Source organism: Numenius arquata, chromosome 6 (genome assembly GCF_964106895.1).
Source record: "Numenius arquata chromosome 6, bNumArq3.hap1.1, whole genome shotgun sequence".
NCBI lineage: Eukaryota > Metazoa > Chordata > Aves > Charadriiformes > Scolopacidae > Numenius > Numenius arquata.
The window spans coordinates 12,661,216-12,684,103 of record NC_133581.1 but is presented as its reverse complement, the minus strand read 5'-3'; the positions used below and the strand labels follow the sequence as shown (position 1 = coordinate 12,684,103).

General features: G+C 37.6%; 1 protein-coding gene across 1 annotated transcript in view; it reads right to left on the bottom strand.

The window, feature by feature from the left end:
• TRIP11 (thyroid hormone receptor interactor 11) overlaps window positions 1-21,539 on the bottom strand; it is a 34,833-nt gene extending 13,294 nt beyond the window's left edge. Inside the window, exons 1-15 of the mRNA XM_074149814.1 lie at window positions 21,190-21,539; window positions 18,579-18,655; window positions 17,482-17,592; window positions 16,061-16,336; window positions 14,859-14,927; window positions 13,996-14,161; window positions 11,339-11,704; window positions 10,633-10,673; window positions 9,423-9,626; window positions 5,308-8,337; window positions 3,503-3,643; window positions 3,093-3,286; window positions 1,885-2,048; window positions 1,455-1,558; window positions 1,015-1,114 (exon numbers count right to left, since the gene is read on the bottom strand). Of these exons, the coding sequence (XP_074005915.1) occupies window positions 1,015-1,114; window positions 1,455-1,558; window positions 1,885-2,048; window positions 3,093-3,286; window positions 3,503-3,643; window positions 5,308-8,337; window positions 9,423-9,626; window positions 10,633-10,673; window positions 11,339-11,704; window positions 13,996-14,161; window positions 14,859-14,927; window positions 16,061-16,336; window positions 17,482-17,592; window positions 18,579-18,655; window positions 21,190-21,316 (5,170 nt within the window). The 5' untranslated portion in view covers window positions 21,317-21,539. The remainder of the gene's footprint in view (window positions 1-1,014; window positions 1,115-1,454; window positions 1,559-1,884; window positions 2,049-3,092; window positions 3,287-3,502; window positions 3,644-5,307; window positions 8,338-9,422; window positions 9,627-10,632; window positions 10,674-11,338; window positions 11,705-13,995; window positions 14,162-14,858; window positions 14,928-16,060; window positions 16,337-17,481; window positions 17,593-18,578; window positions 18,656-21,189) is intronic.
• Window positions 21,540-22,888: the final 1,349 nt, after the last annotated feature.

The window sequence follows — 22,888 nt, the reverse complement described above, 5'->3', positions numbered from 1 at the left end:
AAGAGGTTATTCTGCCTTTTTAGGCTTTTCTACAGTTTTAATGCTAAACATGTTTGTCGAAGAGAAGGCTATGCATCTCATACAGAATTCATGTTTCAGTGATGTCAAAAAGAAGAAGAATAAACCAACCACAAAACCACACCCCAAAACATTCACAGAATCCAAAAACATCAAAGAAACAATTATGTCGGAAGGGACCTCTAGATCATCTAGTCCAACCCCTCTGCTCAAGCAGGGTCATCTACAGCAGGCTGTCCTACAGCACGGCCAGTTGGTTTTGAATTATCTCCATGAATGGACACTCCACGTCTCTGGGCAACCTATTCCAATGTTTGGCCACCCTCACTGTAAATATTCTTCCTTTTCAGAACTGTTTCTTCTGGCAAATTCCTCTACTATCTGGCCAAGCTTTGTCTTCACATCCAAAGTAGTGACATTCATCAAATATTAGAGTACTTAATATGAGAACAATATGAAAGGCATCTTTCTAAATATGAGCAATCAGGAAGCTTATTTGAAATGAGATCTAAAAATATAATGTGAAGATGTGTCCAAGACCTTCCATAAAATCTCTTCAGACAGCCTAACATCTGTGCAAGAGCTGCTCCCTCTACATCTCTTACTGACAGCACACCCTTTCTTTCTACCTCACTGTATTCCTGTGCCTGTGTCACATATGGTAGGTGACATACTTTGGAAAAATCTGACAACGTTTGCTATCTCACAAACTTTTTAAAAAGACATTTACCATGCTAAATCAAGGGCTTTGGTATTTACAGGGGGAAAAAAACAAACAAAAAAAACTACTATAGGGCTTTCTTTTGAAAAAGCCCCCTTAGAGAAGGTAACGATATTCTTTCAAATTTGCTTTATAAACAAGGAAGTTCTCAAAAGGTGGCACAGAATTACTCTTTTCCTCACAGGAGACAGATTTTGGTAAGTTTCTAGGACTAGTACATCGTCTCCTCAGCAGCTTGGAATATTTTAAGTAGAGATGAAAAAAAAAAAAGTTACCTTCTTTCTTAAGTTCTTCAATCTGCTCCTCTTTGATGTCAAGCTGTTCGGTAAGCCTTGATGCTGCATCCAGTGCAGCATTTGCCTCTTCTAAACTTTCCTGAATAGAAGCCAGGAAAGGAGGAAAGGGACAAAAAAAGAAGCAAAGGAGTTCACTATCACAATTAGGCTAATAGAACACAGATCAAACAACAGATGCAGAGACCTTAATCACTTGTTCTTTAGAATAACTGGACTGTAAATAACCTCTGAAAATGGATGGTCAGAAGAGGAACGCTACTTCGCTCTCCTTCTTTTAGTGCCCCTCTCTCTTCCAGAGAAGTGAGAATAATTAAATTGATGTATTCTTAAACAGTAACAACACAGCAGTTAAAACCAAAAAAAATCAGTCAAGAATAAGCATTCAGTTTCATAGGGTTCAATTTCATTATTCAGCCCACCTGCAGTGACACAACTTTTTCTTCTAAGTTTTCTGCTTTCCTCCTCCACTCTGCAGTCTGTTTTTGGTGTTTCTCCAGTTCTGCTGAATACATAGCTTTTTCTTCTAAAGGGTTAAAAATACAAAACAAAACAAATCTTCATTCACAACATGTAACTCTTTTTTGGGATACACAGTTGCAAAACCTCAGCATTATCATATGTGGTCTTCATGAGGAAGAGGTGGAATTCAAATTTCATAAATAGGACACTACCATCAGTTTTCACAGAGCCAGAACTGTTTCAGTTTTTTTTTAAAAGACAATAGATTCTGAAATTCAAGCTATCAAAAAGAAAACCAAGTAAGTAATATTTAAAAAGCACCAAAACATGGTAACTATCGCAGCTGAAAAACGCTTGTTGCAATCTTTGCTATTTCTTGACACAACTTACCCTGTTGGAATTGCTCTAGTACCATCTGCAGGTTGGCCAGTGACAATGCATACTGCTTCACTTGGTCCTGGGAGATGGTGAGCTGCAGCACAGTCTCATCTCTCTGCTTGGAAACCAGGTTTAGCTGCTCTTGCAAAGATTCAACTTGCAGACTAGCTTGATGACTTAATGAAAATAAAATACATTATTTATGAAGAAAATAACAGAAGTCATCACAAAGAAGAAATCCCAGCAAAAATAGCCTACCTTTTTCTGCTCAATTGATGAAAATGAAAGCATTTTTTTTCCCTGATTCCTCTTAAAAAACCAACCAAACAACCAAAAAAGCAATTCTAACAACAGGTTTAAAATGTCTGGTAATAAAATTTTGGCAATCAGAAAAAAACCCAACACCTCCTTTTGTTTGAAGTGAATTAGAAAAAGAATGATCTTTGTTGCTTATTATTGTAACAGTATTTGTACCAAAAAAAAAAAATCCACCTCTTGCTAATTGTCTGCTTCAATTACTACATGAATCAATAGGTTTTTCCACCAATTTTCACTTTTAAAGCCAGTCTCCAAGAACTCGGTGTATCTTGCTCCATACTGACCACTGAACGCCCCATTTAACTTCCTATTATGCAAAAATATTATGCACCTGATTTACTCCTATGACAGTCTTTCTAAAGAGCACGTGTGAGGTGGGAAATAGGCAGCATTTCTTGAAAGATATTTGACAAGTTTGATGAAGAATTATAAAACGTTCTGAGGAACAGTTTCTATGTAACCTTCTCCTAACTCTTCCACTTTCTCCACAGTTTTTCACAACAAATTCCACTCAACTCAGAAATCTCTTTGCTGAAAACAGTAAGAGCAGAATCCATGTTTGGCACTTAAAGAAAAAAGAAAGACTGCAGCTACGTAAATATATTTTGATTAGAATAGTTGTTCATTTGGATAACTGTAATAAGATGAGGAAAAAAATTCTTTTGCCCAAAGTAAGCAACATTCCTTTAAATAAAACAGCATTAGAGCAGTCAAGATAGGGACTGAGTAATTTTAATACTTGGGTTTTCTTTGTTCTGGCTGAAAAATGTGATTATGGCAAATAAATAAAAAACCACAATTAGCTTTAGCCTTCCAGATTCTGCTACCCATGAGGACTTTAATGCATCTTGCTTTATATATATATGCTCATAAAGCCACTGCAGTATAAATTGAAAGACTACCTGGCATTCTCCACTGCAGTAGATGAGGACACAAGTTTTTCTTCCAAAACCAAAACTTTCTTTCTTAGCTTGACCTCTCTGTCTTCTGCAGCTAAAGCTTCTCGTGTGTAGGAGTCCTCCATTTCTAAGAGGTGACTGCGTAATCTCTCCAACTCCTGGTTGAGGCGCTGCTCCTTCTCACGCAAATGCTGTATCTGTGTAGAACATACCTTAAGTTGCTCGTACTATCATCTTTCATAAAAATAATTTAAGCAAACGTAAAACATGTCCATTGAAGCACATTGCACGTGTTATCAATTTTAAATGTTTTTTTACAAGTAATTGCTAGAAGAAATAATCCAGAAAACATTACAGATGCGATTTCTTACTCTCTTTTATTTCTTGCAACTGTAAATTATTTGGTGGTGTACCTCACTCTGCAGGGCGCTGCTCTCCATTTGCTTCTGTTTGAGTGCTACCATGACTTGGTCTCTCTCTTGCTGAAAAGTAACAGCCTTTTCCTGCATTGATTTAACTTCATTTAACAGTTGATTCAATTCTCCTGTCTTGCCCTGTTGAAGACACAAACAAGGATTTCAAATGCGACAAATAATTTTAACTAAGGAGACACAGTCTTTGCCAGAACAGCGTAAAGACAACACTGATGTAACAAGAAAAAGGGCAGGATGCCCATAGCCCTACAGCATAGAAAAACATTCAGGGAAAATATTATTTTGAAGTTATTCACTCATATGTTACGAGACAAAATAAAAGTTATTGCTAAAAGACACTATACAGATGCATTGTCTTAACTGACTGCCATGAACAAACAGATACCTACCCACCTTTAGGGGAGGATAGATACTATGTACATAGTGTCTCAGACACTTCAATACTTGAAAATTTCACTTTTCCCCCAGTGCTCGCAATCTATCGACTGTGATACCTGTTTATTAGGCCATGAACATGTAAAGCGTTAGCCTAGGTAGGTCAACTTGTCTGAACTTAAGACTAAACACACGAAGAAATCTTTAAAAACAAACCATAAAGTGATCTCACTCCCAAAGACTCGCTTTCAATGAATCACAGCAGTGTCCATCACATTTTCAAACATCAAATTTCAATGAGTAATGTTCCCACTTACATGCAATTTACTACAACTTTACATCAGCATATAATGGAGAAGTGAGTATGACAGTTACACAGAATTCACAGGTACGTGTGAATGCATTTTCAGTTATATGAAACTTTTCAGCATGCTCTTTACCTTGTCTCGTATGTTGTTTTGAAAGCAGTTACTTTTATTGAATATGTTGGATAAAAATATACCAATCTTCATTACTAATACTTATGAGCTTAAATTATTTGTTTTTATTAATCAAACTGAATATAGTAAAATTCTTTTTGCAGCAGAAACATAAAAAGAGAAGGTTTGCCTGCAGGTTTATGTCGTGTTATCTTCTGACACACACACACAAAACGCAAAACTGAATACTATTTTTTCCTAGTTCTCCATGGTGAATGCAAAGCACTTAACAGGAATTTCTCCAACTTCCACAAGAAAAATGTCCAGACAAATGTTCCGTGCTTGTGAAAATGAACGCCTGAGCCTCCAGTGAGTGGAAGTCTGTAGGCCACAGATATCCACTACATGAATTCACATCCTGTAAATTCACACATTACTTTGACTCCAGCAGCAGCAGTTCATACAACGTGCTGTTGACCAATGTATCAATGATGCCGCATAATTCTTTGCTCTTTTAAAAAAGATTTTTCTTCAAATTACATACATAATAACTAATAAGCTACACGACTTTTAGCTGAACATATGCTTTGAATAAAATATCGATCTTTCCATGCAGAATTGCAGCAACCATTAATTCAGCTTGCCCAATCTTTTTTTTTTTTTTTTTTGGCAGTGGAGCTTCTCTAGCCATAAACGCATTAATGAACAACAGGGCCAAACTAACATTTTAAGCAGCTGGTCAGTAAATGAGCAATTCCCAAATAAATGAAAAATGCAGTTTATGGAGGCACAATTAACAGATAACATTGTAAACCACTCACCTGCTGACTTTTAATTTCTTAACTTTGCAGGGGGAGGATTTTTGTTGTAGTGTAATGCAGTAAGGAGTCGCAACATATTTCAGGCAAACACCTGATGGCTACATACACACAAAAACAGATTACCACGTGACTAATTTTAAAAGATATTCATAAATATGAATGCACGTACCTGTTCTTTTTCTTTCAACAGCTTCTCAAAAGCAAGAGCTTTTTCCTTCATTGAGTGAGACTCAAACTCTTTCTCTTTCAGCATCATTGAAAACTGCATATTGGTCTCCTGAAGTGCTCGGAATTCCGTTTCTTTTTCCCTACACCTTGCAACTATTTTTTCATTTTCTTCTTTCAGTTTTCGAATATCCATTTCTAAAATTAAAATTCTTTCTTTAAGATTAGTCACAGCTTGCTTCAAAAGCTCATTTTCATTTTCTTTGTTAGTAAGATTTTCACTCACAGAAAGTAACTGATCACTTTTAGATTTAATTAATATGTCTTTTTCCCTCAGTGATTTCTGTAGGATATCATGTTTTTCTTTGATCTGCCTCATCTCTGACTCAGTCCCTTCTTGATTCTTTCTTTCAATCTCTGATGCTGTGGCCACAGAATCAGATAATCGTTGATTGTTTTCCTGAAGAGTCAAAATAGTTGCATCTTTTTCTTGCAACTTTTGTTTCAGTTGTTCCAACTCCTTTTGAAGGAGTTTAGACTCATCACTGAGTACTTCAGGAGCACTGCCTTGAACGCCTGAAAGCTGTGCAATGGTGGAAGCTGCTGCCACAGGCGGTGATACCAAATCAAGCTTACTCAGGATAAGATCCTTGGTGTTATGAAGCTGTCCTATGCTGTGTTGAACTTGCGCTAATTCCTGACTAAAACTTCTCAGCTTTTTCTCATTCTCTTCGTAACTCTGAATCAAGCCATTATAGTCTACCTGCAACTTTGAATTACTATCACTCTCAACTGAAATCTGTGCTTGAAGCTTGTGTAACTCTTCTTGGAGGTGAGCTGACTCGTGCTGCATGTTCTGAACCGTGGTTATTACCTGTTGCTTCCACTCTTCCATCTTCTTTACTTGCTGTTTTAGTTTATCACGTTCTTGTAGAAGTTTCTCAAACTGGTTACTGTTAACACCACCTGACCCGTTATCAGTACCCGTAGTGGAAGTCTGCAAGACAGTCAATAGGGTTTGGCATTTCTGACTTAGAGCATCTATTTCAATATCTTTTTCTCGAATGATACGGGATAAATTCTGAATAGTTTCTCTAGACATGTCTTGACTGCTGTTTTCAGATCTGTTAGATAACTTTTGATTCTCCTCTTGCAACCTTACCAAAGCTGCTTCTTTAGCAGCGACCATATCCATGATATTACGATACTCTGTTTTTAACTGACTGTTTTCTCTTGTCTTTTCACTTAGAACTGCGAGTACTTGTTCTCTCTCCACAACGTAAGCTTGCAGCTGCTGCTGAAGACAAAGAACATCCTGCCTATAGGAAGCTGAGGAAACTCTAGCATTGAGAGCTTGTATTTCTAAATCCTTCTCTTGAATGATCCGAATAAGTTTGCCAACTTCATCCTTAGACAACTGATCAATTTGCTGACTTAGAGAAACATTCTTTTCATTTAGAAGCTTAATCTCCATCTCCCTTTCTTTGATACCCTTTACCAGTCTTTCAATTTCAGCTTTAGATAAATCATGTTTTTCATTTCCATTTTCTCCATTAAGAGTCTGAACTTTGGTTTCCTGAAAAAGATCAGAGGAGTCCGTTTGAATAATCTGTCTCTCTTTGTGCAACTGAGTTTTAATTTGTTCAATTGTTTTCTGCAAATTTTTTATTTCCTCATCTTTCTCTAAAGAAAGTCTTTCATGTGTGACATTCATTTGCTCACACTGAAATTTAGACTCATCTATTTCCTTTCTTTGCTCCTGCAAAGACTGCTGAAGTTGCACTGTTGTTTGATTCTGCTCTTCTATTGTTTTTTTGTGAACTTCTATTTCTTCTTCAAGATTACTCTTTATCATTTTTAACTGTGTTACCTCACTTTCAAGTTCAATAATAATATCTAGAGTTTTAGGCTCAACCACAGGCGTAGATCTACTTTGCTGATCCTTAAGGCGTTCAATTTCTTCTTTCAAATGATTATTTTCTTCCTTCATGACTGCAAGACTTCTGTCTTTTTCCTCCAAGTTTTGTTTTAAGACATCCTGCTTTTTTGAAACTTTCATATATTCCTCAAGTTCCTGCTTCACCTGTAAGGCTTGATTTTTAAACTTTTCAATAAATACCTCTTTTTCTTTTATGAGTTCTGTCAACTGCTTTTGTCCTCCTAAGCTAGTAGTCAACATCTCTTTTGTTTCTTGATGGTCGATTTCCATCTGCTCAATGCTCCTTTGAAGTTCAGCAATCTTAAAGTCTTTCTCTTGGTTGAGTTTAACTAGACGCTCATGTTCAAGCTGCAATGCAGTGGTATCCATACTACGTGCATTTGATAATTCCTCAATAGTTTGCTTATACTTATGTGCTTGTTCCAAAAGCCTCTTTTCTGTCTGGTTTAACTCGCTCTCTATCTGTCTTTTTTCCATTTTCAAAGCCTCCATAACAGTGTCTTTTTCCAAGTAAACTTTATTTTTCTCAGAAATGGCATCACTTAACTCCTGTTTTATTTCTTCAATGGCTGTTATCAGCTTTCCGTTTTCCATTCTGACATCAGAAAGAGACTTCTCTAAGTCTTCATTTAGTTGTTTGTTTTCTGAAATGTCATTCTGTAGTTTTGCAATCTCTGCTTCTCTTTCTTTCAGAATCAGATCTTGACAAGCGTAGTTAGATTCCCGATTGCTTTTTTCTGTTAACTTGCCCAAGGATAGAGAAAGTTCTTCCTCTCTTTCTTTTAATCTCTGCTGCAATTCTCCAATTTCCTTTTTATTATGCAAATTACAGTCCTGGGCTTTCCTTAGTTGTTCCTGAAGATCTTTAATATTATCTTGAAGCTGCTGCTTACTTATATGCAAATCATTAAGTGTATATGAACAGTGGCTTAGTTTTTCTTTCTGACTATCTAATTCCTTAATAGTTTCCATCTTCTCAATTTCCAATTCTGATACTTTCTTTCTTTCAAAATCTATGTCAAATTTCAGCTGTTTGATGATACTATCAGTTTCTGTGTGTTGTTTTGACAGCTGCTCTTTCAGTGTAATCATATGCTGGAACAAACACAAATAAGAATTCATTAGGAGAGGAGAACTAGCCAAACTATGGGGTTTTTTTTCATTTTTATCCTCCAAACAATAAAACAAACAAATAATGAGAGGAAACAAAAATGTTTCCTAGTTGCCAACGTTAAGTTGGCAAGTAGTATCAACCAGTTAATGCTAAATTAATTAAAACCAAATATCAAATAGGGATAGATTACATTTCACTAAACCCAAGAAAGTCGTCTCCCCCAAAAGATCTCTGACTACCTAAATGAAGGAACAAAAAGAACTACTTAAGAACAAGAACTGACAGAATTTGTCAGGGCAGTTGAAATGGGTACACAGTAAACACCCATTACTTAAAAAATAGGCAGGCGCTAAATTTAAAACAACAAATTACAGAAGTGAATTCCTATCTGTATATTCTATTTTCAATTTCTTGTTCAGCTTATTTTTAAACACACTTGCTGGGATTCATTCCATAGGACAACACTTTAAATGTTCAATTCCATAAAGTAAACCAATATTGAAAAAACACATAGCTTGCAACTACATGCTTACAGGTCAAATATATCAGAACAGTGACAGAAATGTATCATTTTGTTTTGATTACTTATAATTGGTGACCTTTTTTGATCCACAAATGCTCATATTATTAAGTTCTTGTAATAAACTTATTTCTTTTCATTATTTTTATTTTGAACAATTAAGTTACTTTAAAAAAATCATTCATGTTATGCATACTGTCATAGGACAGAGGTCAAAGTCTAAGTAGGACAAAAACTGTCAAAAGTCTTGCAAGGAAAAACCAAGTAGTATTTAGCTGGACTTCAGAAAGTAACATTCCTTATGGATAGCTAACATGTCATATTATTTCTTTGTCTGTAACAAGTGGGTTTCTTGCACTTCAGAACTTTGCGTTGAGACAGTAGATAGGGAAAAACACTGGTCCCAATATTCTTTTTAAGCCTCAGAGGATAACTTACATTTCCCTGCTATCTATATTCAAAGATCAACCTAAAAGATAAACACACATGCAGACAAATCTAAACATTTATTTTAGCAGTTAAATAATTAGTTGTAACATTTATTACCTGAGTAGCTTCTTGATTCTGCTTATCTAGTTCTTCCAACTCCGCTATTAATGTTTCTCTTTCAGCAATACTTTCATTTAATTCATGTTCTTTCCTTTCCAGATCTTCTCTTAACTGACTTAATTCTGAATTTTGATCCTCCGTATACACAGAAAGAACATTCTCATTTTTATGTTGTGCACTTGTCAGTTCCTTCTCAAGTCCCTCAAGTTAAAAAAAAAAATCTAAATATTAGACTTTATCTTGCTGAAATTTATAAGCTGTTTAGATTTAAAATGGTTTATTTCCCCATAACAATTAAAAGCAAAGCACGCAGTTTTATGTTAGAATCTCTAAGCCTACGTGAGCATTATCCCAGTTAAAAATTCTTCATTGTGAAGTATTTGTCTCTACCGCTCATATACACACATTCATTTTCTCATCACCAAGTTCAGGAGTGCAATTTACAAACTTCTGCACAAAAGCCAGGGTCTGACGAGCAAAGTTATATCCACCTCTGAGGTACGGATCCACAGCTGGGATAAATTATTATACCTCCAAGAGATACATGTAGTATGCTGCACGGTGAGACATGAAGTTTTAATCAAGGAAACCTGAATAATGTCTGTATGAAAAATGCCACAGGAACTCTTGAAAGCATGCAAAACACAGAAGACCCCAGCTGAAAAACCTACTGGATACAAAGTAAACTGAGCCAAATCTCTCAAGCCTGAGTTTATAAAGGACTAAGCCAACCTTGCCAAAGACTAAAGGTGTTTTCCAGAGAAACTGCATGTTCCACTGCTTAACTTCATCAGTAAGATGGAATGTAGTGTTATTAGAGTACTACAAGGAAGAAGAAAGATATTTTGCAACTGATAACCATGTCAAAACTGAAATGTGCCAAAGTAGAAGAGGTGAAAAATGACAAATTTTACAGAATGTATTAGTACTTTGAAAATGTATGTTGAAGCAGCCTAAGTAGCAATGGGATAAGTGAAACCCCACTAGTTTAACATAGTACGCTGTGGAGTTTCACAAGTCAAAATGTATCTTTTCGATCAATTCCACATGTAATTATAGAATTAATCCACAACTATTTCCTTGATTACAAAATTATTTATGTAGAAGTATGAATGCTCCAAAAAATGTATAGTGCCAGAATGTGTGTTTTCAATCAGCTTCTATTGTTACAAACTTTTATGGTGGCTTAACTTAGAAATTGCTTTACCTGATTTAAACTCGAAAGTCGTGCTATTTCATTTTCTGCTTCTATAAAAGAAAACAAAAATCCACATAATTTTACTATTTTCCAAACAACAATAAAACCAAATCATCCTCCCACATTGACGCAACAGAACTCTGCTGCCCAGAAGAGAACAGTTTCACAATATTTTATGATGATAAGCATCAGTGCTGTAAAAGATTCAAATGCACCATCAGTCATCACCCCAAAGTACAGCATTACTTTGACAACCAAGTCCACATTAGGAGGACTTTGGTACTACAGTGGAGCAGTTACGCAATGTTAAAAGATTTTCTACATACAGGTACACTTCTTAAGGAAACACTAAAACATATCTGTTTAAGAAGATATCAGCAAGAGACTGCCTTTACACACAAAAAGTGTACTTTTAGAATTTAAAGAAACTACTTCTCGAGGCTTACCTATTTTAATGAAAGAAAAAACTTATCAAACAGCTGGCAGACATGATTACCTACCTAATCAGAAACCTCTATGATAATCACATTAGTCCTAATTATGTCTCCTTTGTCTGCTTAGCCTTACCTCAATGGACAACTCTTTTCTAAACCAGCAACTTTTAAAAGGTTCTCATATTCAGTTCCAAATTCTTAAAATAACTCCTGAGCATTAAAAGTGAAAACCCGTGAAGATACACTCAAAAAAAAAATATTAAGAATCATCATCTTTGTACCTAACAGTGCTTGCTGTAGTCTGACAACATCTTCTGGTAGTGATGTCTTTGATTGGAGCTTCTTCTCCTGCTCTTTGACGAGGGCATCTTGCTTTGCAACAGAACTTTGAAGCATACTAAAGTCAGATTTCAGATTTTCATATTCTTGTGTTATTTTGATTTTTTCTACCTTTGCCAATTCTTGCTCTTTCAGAAGAACTTTGTTTTCTTCTTTGGCAGAAGATAATTTGTGATTTAATTTTCTTATTTCATCCTCTAAGTCCTTTACAACCTGCAACTCTTCTACTTTTCCTCCTTCTAGACTCTGTGCATTTTTTTTCTGTTCAGTAATTTTAGAGTCATTTGTGGCATCAGCGCTCACACCACCTAAAAAGCAAAAAAGATAATTTGCAGTATTAACCAAAACCAGCATGGTAGATCTTTTGCTTAAAAGTCTCCTCTTCCACCATTTCTCCTGACAGGGAGATAGTCTAATCCAAAGACATGATCATCATCAACAGAAAGCTTACTTAAATAGAATTAACATTTGAAGCAGTGCTATACATATTCCTAGTTTGATAAGCAGCTTTTCGAATACTTACACATACCTGGCTCAAAAGGTAAGCATTGTAAGACATACACTGTTCACAATTTAATTAAAATACACTTGACCCCAACTCTCTCAGTGGGGAGATGACTGAATCTAGCTTCCTAGAATTTGGAATCTCTCAATTTTCTAAGAATAATTTATCAACCCCATTTAATTCAGCCTGATGCAAAATCCCTGTTTATAATTTAATTAATTAAATTTCAAAGGTTTGCTGAATGATTGTTATAGAGAACTATTTGCTACAAACTAGTACATCATTTGCTAAATGACACACAAAGTTTTTCACATAGAGATCTCATTTTGGAGAACTGATATTTTTAGATATCCACCATACTTTAATAACATTGATAGTTCTGTACTACCCTCACAACATAATTTCCAGGCAAGTTACACAGTATGAAAAGGTGTAAACAAAAATGTACAGAAAAAAGCTCAATGAAAGTACAATGCTTGTGAATTCATTTCAGTGTAAGTCCAAACACTTCCCTCTGCCCCAGTCTGTATTATGTTGTCAAACAGAAACAACAAAATAAAAATGTAAAATATTCAAATTCTTCAAAAGCTGTGAGCAGTATTTATTTTACAGATAACTTTAATGCAAAAGATATGGGATTCCTGCCTTTGACTTCACTAAATCAGTCCTGCTGGTGTACGTAAGTGCAGTATATAGAGTATCTGCAGTAAAAGACAGATCACATTTTAACAGGCATCTGGTTTTAAGAAATAAATTCCCTATCAGTACTACCTTAGAAATTAGGAGGCTGTGAAAATATTTCCCAAGAAGAAAATTATGTTTTCCCAAAAGGAGAGTATATACTCTTTAGAAGTCTGAGTTTTAACAGATAATAAAATAGAAGTTTACAGGAAAATCTTATACATTTGTGCAAAGCCCCAAAAGGAAACCTAACTGGCATGACTGTTTTTATGGAATATGAAATACCTACAAGACAAAGAAAAGCTCCTTCTGAGAACTACTGAGCTTCTACACAGAATCACAGAATGGTAGGGGCTGGACGGGATGATCTCTTCAGAGATCATCTAATCCAACCTCCCCTGCCAAAGCAAGATCACCTACAGCAGGTTGGAGAGGAACACGTCCAGGTGGGTTTTGAATATCTCCAGAGAAGGAGACTCCACATCCTCTCTGGGTACACTCTGCTCTGTCACCCTCAAAGTAAAGAAGTTCCTCCTCATGTTTAGATGGAATTTTCTGTGTTCCAGTCTGTGCCTGTTGCCTCTTGTCCTGTCACCAGGCACCACTGAAAAGAGTCTGGACCCATCCTCTTGACACCAGCTCCTTAGATATTTATAAGCATTGATGAGATCCTCTCTCAGTCTTCTCTCCTCAAGATAAACAGACCCAGGTGCTCATAAGAGAGGTGCTCCAGTCCCTTAGATCATCTTTGTAGCCCTCCACTGGACTCTCTCCAGTAGTTCCTTGCCTTTCTTTGACTGGGGAGCCCAGAACTAGACACAGCACTCCAGATGTGGCCTCACCAGGGCAGAGTAGAGGGGGAGGATGACCTCCCTCGACCTGCTGGCCATGCTCTTTTTAATGCGCCCTAGGTAGATACCATTGGGCTTCTTGGCCACAAGGGCACATTGCTGCCTCATGGTCAACTTGTCAACAGTCCATGGTAAACACCAGGACTCCCAGGTCCCTCTCTGCAGAGCTGGTATCCAGCAGGGCAACCCCTAAAATGTATTGGTACATGACGTTACTCCTCCCAAGGTGCAGGACCCTACACTTGCCCTTGATGAACTTCATTAGATTCCTCTCCACCCAACTCTCCAGCCTGTAGTGTAGAACTTGGAGCACTACATTTGATATGTACAGGAAATGACCCTCTAGACTGATACCTGTCAAAGGATTAAATGCTGTCATTCCAGTGTTCAAGCCAACCACAGTGAATATAAGATACTAGGACACACGTGTGTCTTAAACATGAAGCTGAACTTCAAATTCCTAAACATCATGTATTTGATATCTATTACACTGTTATATATGTATGTAATGCTTTAAGCAAAATTACATTAAATAAAAAAGAAAGCATGTGGTAATAAAGACCTTGCTGTAACTGATTCTCAAGTTCTTCAATTCGCTCTTCATATTCACTTAGCTCTTCTCGGTGTCGACGACTTATCTCTACTAACTTTTGTCTGTGTGCATCCTGCAATACTGAAAGCTCATGTTGATGTTCATCTATTTCTTGACTTAATTTCTGTTTCAGCTCCTAAAAACATCATCAGAGAAACACAATGGTACAGTACAGAAGCTTAAGAAAGAAAAAATACAAAAGAAAGAAAATGCTTTCCCTAGTAAAAACAAAGGATTTATTAAAGGATTTCTCATAGGAAAGGTTTTTTGTTGGTCTGGATTTTTTTTTAAAATGTGTTAAAAGACATTCCTTTTAAAAATATGTTTACACAAACAGTATGCTCTACACAACAGCAAATATTAAACGAATGTAGAGAGATTAGAACTCATTCACAGGAAGTGGACACACCAGGACATATTTCTAGTAACTTTCAAGGATGACATGCAGATGCATATTCTGCACCGTCAATGAAAAAAGGCAAGATGTTCTGAGAAAGGAAAAGAAATTATTTTGTGTATCTAAAAATCAGTATCGTAAGTCATCAACAGCTTCTGCAAGTAATTTGCCCTCATAAGTACTAATGTCATTCTTTTAAGCTTACTATATTAATCAAATCATATAAATCCCCTTTCTCAGAATAACTGACTGACTGTAAATATAGCCACATTTCAGTTAGCAGTACAATTACATGCCCACATGCATTTTTAATAGAGAAAATGTAAGTGCTAGTGTTGTAATTATTTTAACTACACTCACAAGTCATATGACCATATGCAAAACCATTAAGAATAAAGCAAAAGAGAAGACAAGTTTGTCAAATTTGTCATCTTACCTTAACAATATTTTGCAGTTTGCATATTTCGCTTTGTTCAGCATCATTTGTCCCTTGCACTTTGGAAGACTGAGAAAAGAAAAATCACATATCCATGTGAAAATTATGATAAATACATGTATTTTTCACGTAAGTGCTTCCTCTATTGATACTCAAAAGTAGAAAACAAAGCTAGCGTGAAGCAAAATTCAAACCTACGGTAATTTTGATCAAAATGATACATTTTAATGGAAACTTTTTTAATTTTCCATGGATTTTTTAATTATTACATGTAAATGTGTAAAAGTTTGGGGTGGAGGGGTATTACTACACCTAATAAGACAACAGTGTTGCTTAGTTGTACTTGAATATTTCCACGTGGGAAAAGTATACCTCTGAAATCAGGCTACAGTTTGAAAAATGAAGACTCACATCAACAACAGCTAAAAGACTATATTCTTTCTTGTCTCGGCAGACAATGAATTACAACTGACATATTATGGACTGAGAGAAAAGTAAGTAAAAACAGTATGCAAGTATCCAACTATCACTTTGAACGGTATTGTGCTGTCAATATATAATCAATATCACAGCCAGGAAGAAAAGAGTATTTTGAAAGGCTGCACAAAAATGAAATCCTGAAGTAGTATTCTAGGCGAATATTTACAAAACCCTTTTCCTAACTTGACAAATCATAGAATCGTTTAGGTTGGAAGGGACCTTAAAGATCATTGAGTTCCAACCCCCCTGCCATGGGCAGGGACACCTCCCACTAGACCAGGTTACTCAAAGCCCCATCCAGCCTGTCCTTGAACACCTCCAGGGATGGGGCATCCACAATTTCTGTGGGCAACCTGTTCCACTGTCTAACCACCCTCACAGTGAAGAATTTCTTCCTAATACCTAATCTAAATCTCCCCTCTTTCAGTTTAAAACCATTACCCTTCATCCTATTGCTACAATCCTTCATAAAGAGTCCCTCCCCCATCCCTCCTGTAGCCCCCTTTAGGTACTGGAAGGCTACTGTAAGGTCTCTCCAGAGCCTTCTCTTCTGTGCCAGCAAGAAAATGACTAAAAGATCATTAGGTTTCAGCTTTCCCATCAAATCATGTTGCTTCCAGAAACTGTACAGCATGAACTTTCAAAAGACCCACTCCAGAAACAACAAATGCAATGAAAATACTGATTTAGAGGGGAGGGTAAGATAGAGGGGAACCACTCACCAGTGCAATCTGCTTCCAGTGGTCAACCTCAGACTCAAGCCTAGAAACGTCATTGGACAATCTGTTTATCTCTTGTTGTGACCAGATTATATCTCCAAAATCCATGTCATCTCCTTCAAAACCTGAGGAATGTCTGACCACTGGAACATAGGAAGCTGATGTAGTGGCTGGTGGCAAAACAGCAGCTCCCAACTGTGCTGACTGAGCAGCTGTCTGTACTTTCTGCAGTTGTTCCTGAAGTGCATTCTGTCTAGCTTTTAGATGGCTGATTTCCACCTGAATATACAGAATACAATGCATTGTTTTAATAAGAGTATCAAAATACACTCTACCCCTTGTAGCCTTATGAAACATGAACTAACCAAATACCTCCCCCCCAGCACAAATTACTGATCACTTTCACTAAAAAGAAAAGGAAAAAAACCCCACGTACCCTCCTAATGAAGAAAAGCAGTCTTAGCCGATGTTTTAAGTATCTCAGGCAAGGACACGTATTAAAAGTTTTAATAGTTCTCAGTTAAGTCAAACTTCAGTAGAAGCGTTGGCTGCTTTTTTCAGCAGCCAAGTACCTAAGTACCAAGATTCACACTAACAGGTTGTACAAAAAATATAAATATTTAAAGAGGGTATTCAGATATGAAAATTAAGCAATATGATGCTCCCCCAGTTACTTATGTTACATGTGGTTTCTTTTACCCTTAACAACTCATTGTAATGAAAATTTACTTATTTACAATAAACTGAAGTTAGCTGCATGCAATTTTCTCATAACAACTCTGTTATTGTATTTAATAAGCAGAATTCTATACATCTCAAAATTCTGCTTCCTTAAGCTCCTACATGCATTTACAAACAAAGAAATAAAACTCCTTTTGTGAAATTCTAGGCATAGTGGTAACTTTCTTCGTTTAAAAGGCTATGAAATCTCACATTACGCAATAGGTTATAAAGCTGATGTTTCCATTACAAAGGGACACTTTTCAAATTATGAAAGCTAGTTCTGTTCCCTTAAACTGTATACATAAATACAAATAATTATTATATCCACAGACAATATAACTGCTTCAAATGAGAACTTGCTCTTGTTGCTTTCCTTAAAGATAATTGAATCAGAAATACAAAGCAGTTTAAGTGTCCTTTCTCACAGTGATTTCAGAAACAACAGAAATTCTGATACACGCATGACATTCCCAGAGGGTTTTCTCTTTTTTCAACTATCTCCTGGCAGCTTTGCTTCTATTAGATGATTGAAGGAAATATATGTCATAGTCTCTCAGTGTCTACATTAACAAACCAAGAAAGCATAACACTGACCAATACTTCCACTGAAAGAACACTAATACTATAACAAAGAGATTAAACAGCATAATACATATGTTTACTGGACATACTTACTCAAAATATTTCACTCTGTATCCTACCTCTTTCTGTTGAAGCTGATTTCGGTACTCTATAGATAACTGCTTTATTTGAAGCTCTGCTGCTTCATGCTTTTCTTCTAAATCACTACAAACTTTTTTCAGTCTCTCGTTCTAGCAAAAATGAGAAATTAGTGTTGGTAAATTCAGAAAAGAGTTCTCACATAATTAGAAAAGCATAAGTCTGCTGAACAGTAAAGAAATCAATAAATTTGTACAGATTTCTCATGTTATTTCACTCACAACACACAGTAACTTCGAAGTGTGGGCCCAAAATCGCATTCACGTCCAAGCTTTCCATATTTATATGGCATAGACTCTAGCTCACTTTCAGAAAAGGGTTTGTGGTGACCAGATGTAAATACCAAGATGAAAAATTCAGAGCTGAACTACATCCTATCTTAACTTCTCAATGCTCTTGAGGGCTGACGACGTACATGACAGTTGTTGGTTTACAGCAATAAATAAAGCCACAAGACCAACAAGTCCTTTGTAAAAGTACACAAGTCACTTTCCACAAGGGCACACGGGATTTGTAAGCAGTTTTGCAAGAGCATGAGCACGCGTAGCTATGTCAAAACGACCATACAGCAGGGCAACACAGAGAGAGAACCACATCAGGGAACACACAGACTCTGTACTTTGAAGGTTGCTGCAAAAGACATGCTGTCCGGCATAACCGAGCATTCTAGATCTCCTTTTATTTGTGGTCATGTATGAATTGCTATAAATCAATTTTAACTCCTTACCAGCTAAAATTTATGAAAACCTAAGATTTTTACATTTGCAAGCTTTTCAGAGCCAAGTCTACTGCTGCAGCCCAAGACCACATGGTAGGGGTAGGAAGAGTTGCAGGATGCTGCAGTTAACAAAAGATGAAAACTTGCACTACATGCATATTCCAATAAAAAGTGTGCCCTCCTTATCTGTGATGGCAGTTTGTCACCCCCCCAAAAAAAAAGAGCCACGTTCTAACACCACTGTCACCCTTGTTTCTAGATTTACCCAGAGATAAGCAACTTCAGTGCAGTATTTCACTTTTACAAGAAACAAATGTTATTTATTACTTTTAATTATAATAGGGTTCCAAAATTTCTTACTTCAAACTTTTGTGCTGCATTAATACTTTCTATTTCTCTGAGTCTAGAATTGGACACATGGAGTTCTGTTGCTGCATCTGAAAGAAAGTGAAAATTTTCATTTTCATTAAACTACTTTTAATCTGGTAAGTAGACATCAGTTAAGACCATAGTAATTAATAAGTATCTTACTTCAGACTGTTTCGGTGTTCATTCCTTGGTAAATAGCAACAGCTGCTTTTATCAGAACACTGTCAGAATTATTTTTCAGACCAGAGAGTCTTTATCAACCCAATTCAGTTCCCTCTTATCCAGGCTTAAAGTCACACCACAAAACTAACAAAAAAGTACAGATTTAAGCTTTAAATTAATGGAAACTTAACTATTTCATGTCACTGAATGTGTTCTTCATTTAGGACTTTGTCCCTGACATGATAGTTGTGTACTTCTCAGTAATCTCATGTGAAGTTTCAAAACAAGAATTAGTTCCATAAAATACACAAAACAGTCACTAAATTTTCAGAAAAAAAACCACCCAAACCCCACAAAGTCCACAAAGTATTGCACACAACAAAACACCAACCCTGCCCCCCACATAAAGGCACAAAACCCCCATAAGACTCGCATTCATTTGCAAAGGTGACACCATCTACCATACCAGTTTATCTAATACGAAACCATGTAATTCTGTTCCTGGATAATCTTCCTTCAACTATCAACCTTCCTCAAATAGGCTGTTTACTTCTCCCATGTCCCACTTTTAATAGATAGAAACACCACATTTCCTTCTATTAATGAGAAATTATTCTGAATTGACCACAAAGCAACCCTGAGAATTTTTCAAATTTGAAATAAATACAGTTTTCAAGTAAAAACTGTATTTCATAATTTCCTATGTGCTGTTTAAAACTGATGCAGCTCAGGTGCTGCAGAGGCAACAATCTACCCATGAAAAATGCTACACTGAAGACGTTAAAGTCTATAATTTACAAACACCATCTTCAGTTCAGATGGCAGTCAAAATAGTGGATGTAAGGGATAATGTTAAAAATGAGGAAACTTGAGAAAACTAGGAAACTTAAAAAAAAAAAAAAGTAATGAACTGCTTAAAAGGTGTTCTTTAGGCCACATAGTATTAAAGGTCTTTACGGAAGAGTACTTAGATGCCACTAGATTTTTACAACCTCAAGACTAGTAGCCCACAAAAATGTACTACTCTTAACATTTTTAGGAAACAGAAGTTGTTCACAGCAGTATCTAGCAGTCAAGTATAGCTGGAAGTAACTACTGAACATCAGCACATCTCTCTTGCACAAACTAAAGTACAAATGCATGAATCGGAATCTCAGCTGATTTTTTAAAAGGCAAAACAAACGCACTAGATGACTACACAGTTTAGTAGTGTAAAATAAGTTTCAAAACTAAACTAATATGGATTTTGGAATTTAAAAAAATTTAAAGCAAGTCTTTCAGAAAAGTGAAAAAAAAGGTAACTTTGCAGTTATCAGAATAAATTTCTCTCTTCCAAACATTTCACCTGTATAACAAAAACCCTATCCGTATTAGACCAGTAGTATCAGCTTGCCAACAAGTTTTATACAATACTTTCACAATGTTTCATAGTTGGGAAGTTGCAAAGTAAATTGTTTAATTTCACATTTAAGATGAGTATTCAGAAGTCTTAGATGTTCTTTGTGGTCGCTACTCCTAACTGTTTTGAGAATGCTCTTTTTTTTTTTTTTCAAGAAGCTGTAGTTTCAAGATGGTAAACAATACTATTGGTATTAACCTGTTGATATTTATTGCCACATTATACAGCTGCTTTACTAGAAAAACCCAAAGTTTTATTAAAAAACTCAAAACACAAAGGTATTATTTCAAATATAAAGAAAAGACTACAGTCTAGAATACATTTACTCTTACTTTATCGAATATCTTACTTCGATGTCTTTTTTGTTGCAGCTTTCTGTTTGAAATACAAATCACCCTAGCTTCTAATTCCTATAAAGGCCATGTTCTCCTACTTGGCTGTAGGAGAATGGCAGAACTTGACGGGTTTCTCTGAGCCCGACAGAAAAATAAACAACAAAACCATAAGATACACCGGGCCCTTGCCTGTGTGACACGTCAGACTTAGATCACACCCGTGGCAAAAAAACCCCACAACTCTGGACTGCTACTACTCCACGGTTTTAGGAGATCGCTCTAAAAGCAGCTAATCAAACGGGGTTTTAGATAAACTAAGCAAACAGAATGGGTGCCTTCATTACTGATCAACACAGAAACTTCTGAATAATAAACTTCGAAGGGGTTGACCTCTGCTATTATAGCCTCAGAATATGTTTATTCTCCGGATCCTGAGGTCAGAGAGGCAGAATAAAAACGAAAACAAGGCCAACAGCTCTCCCGAAAAACACCAAACCTGGGTTTAGCAGGACGGCTCCCCCCCGGCCGGCCGCAGGGCCCCTGAGGAAGCCGCCGGCCGGAGGAAGGGCTCTCTCACCCCACCGGCCTCTTCGGGCGGGGAGGCACTGGCCGGAGGCAGCCCCAGGAAACACACAGCCCCCAAACCCACACCCCCTTCCATACACACACCCCCCCGCGGCCCGGCTGGCGCCTCAGTCCTCCTTACCGCCCACTTCCTCGGTGCCCTCCAGCAGGATGTCCTTGGTGAAGCTGGAGATCTGGCCGGTGAGCGATGACAGGCTGCCCCCCACCTGCCCCAGAGACTGGCCCAGCCCGCCCAACCACGACGCCATCACCGCCCGCTCAAGAGGGCTCCGGGCCTCGCTCAACCGTCTCCTCCCTTCTCCTGGCTAGGGAGGGCCAAAGCTTCTGCTGCGAGCTCAGCAGACCGGTCCCGGCCACCCCTCCGCCCGCATTCCCCCGGCGCGGCGCGGTCCGGCTCAGCGGCTCCTCCCGGCGGATCCGGCCTCTGCCACCTCGACGGTAGCCATAACGCCCCCGCCCCCACCGCCACCGACTGCCGGCCAGAGCGCCGCCGCCGTCACGTGTGCGCGGCAGCGGGGGATGCCGGGATAGCGGCGGAGCGGAGCGGCGTGCCGGGCCGGCGGGTGATGGCGGCCGGCGGCAGCGGAGAGGGGCGTCTCAGCCCGGCTTCATTCACATACCTGGGGCACCCCTCACTACCGAGACACCGCGTCCTTGTATTGGAATATGCGTTTTTGCGAAATTGGCAAGTTCCCGAAACAGTCGGGCCCTTGAGCTGCGGGGGTGGGTGTTTCCCTGAGGTGCCTCACACAGGTTTTATCTTGTTGCGTTCACAAAAGTAGTGAAAAATCACATTGGGTAGTTCGGTTTTAAATTTTTAAATGAGGTAAAAGACCATTTTTAAATGAGGTAAAAGCTCGTCGTTTCTTATGTTTTAATATTACATGTAAATTGTATTGGTGTGAATAGCAGCTAGGTATATAAACGCAGATGTTCTCCATGCTGCTTTTCTTACTGTGCTGGTTTGAAAGGTACCATTTCCTAAGGGAAACCATGTAAATTCAAATACTAACTTTGCTAGTGGAAATTTATTCATTAGTGTGTTCATTCTATTGCAATTGGGGAGGAAATCTGGAACACATCTAGATGAAGGGTGCCTACAAGAAAGCCAGAGGTGGTCTTTTTCCAAGGGCATTTAGTTATGGGACGAGGGGTAATGGCTTCAAACTTGAAGAGGGTAGATTTAGCTTAGGTATCAGGAAGAAATTTTTCACTCTAAGGGTTTTGACACTGGAACAGGTTGCCCAGAGAACCTGTGGATGCTCCATCCCTGGAGGTGTTCAAGGCCAGGTTGGATGGGGCTCTGAACAATCTGGTCTGGTGGGAGGTGTCCCTGCCCATGGCAGGGGGGTTGGAACTAGATGACCTTTAAGGCGCCTTCCGACCTAAACCACCTTATGATTCTGTGCTTGCTTGGATTTCCAGCCACAACGCCGACATGGGTCTGAGTCAAAGTTCTTCTTTGTTCTGATCAAATGAATTAAAATTACTAGGAACTACAAGGAGAGTACTGCACTGCTACAGAAAATGCAGTATTAAAACAGTAAGAACAATACTGATATAAAAAATGGTCAATAATGGAAATAAAATACAGGGCAGCTGGCTCATTGCTAGCTGCAAATTAATAACTCCATAAAAAGATGAATAATTAAAGCACTACATCCATGGTAAAGTGAAGCTGAAGAAAAAGAGCATTTCACAGCTGAAATCTCAATGGTTTTAAAGAGGAGCTCAGACTTTTAGCTGATTCATCCTTCCTCCGTTTCTTTCCTTCGGTTTCCCAAGTCCGGTACTTGAAAATCTCAGGACTTCTCCACCAC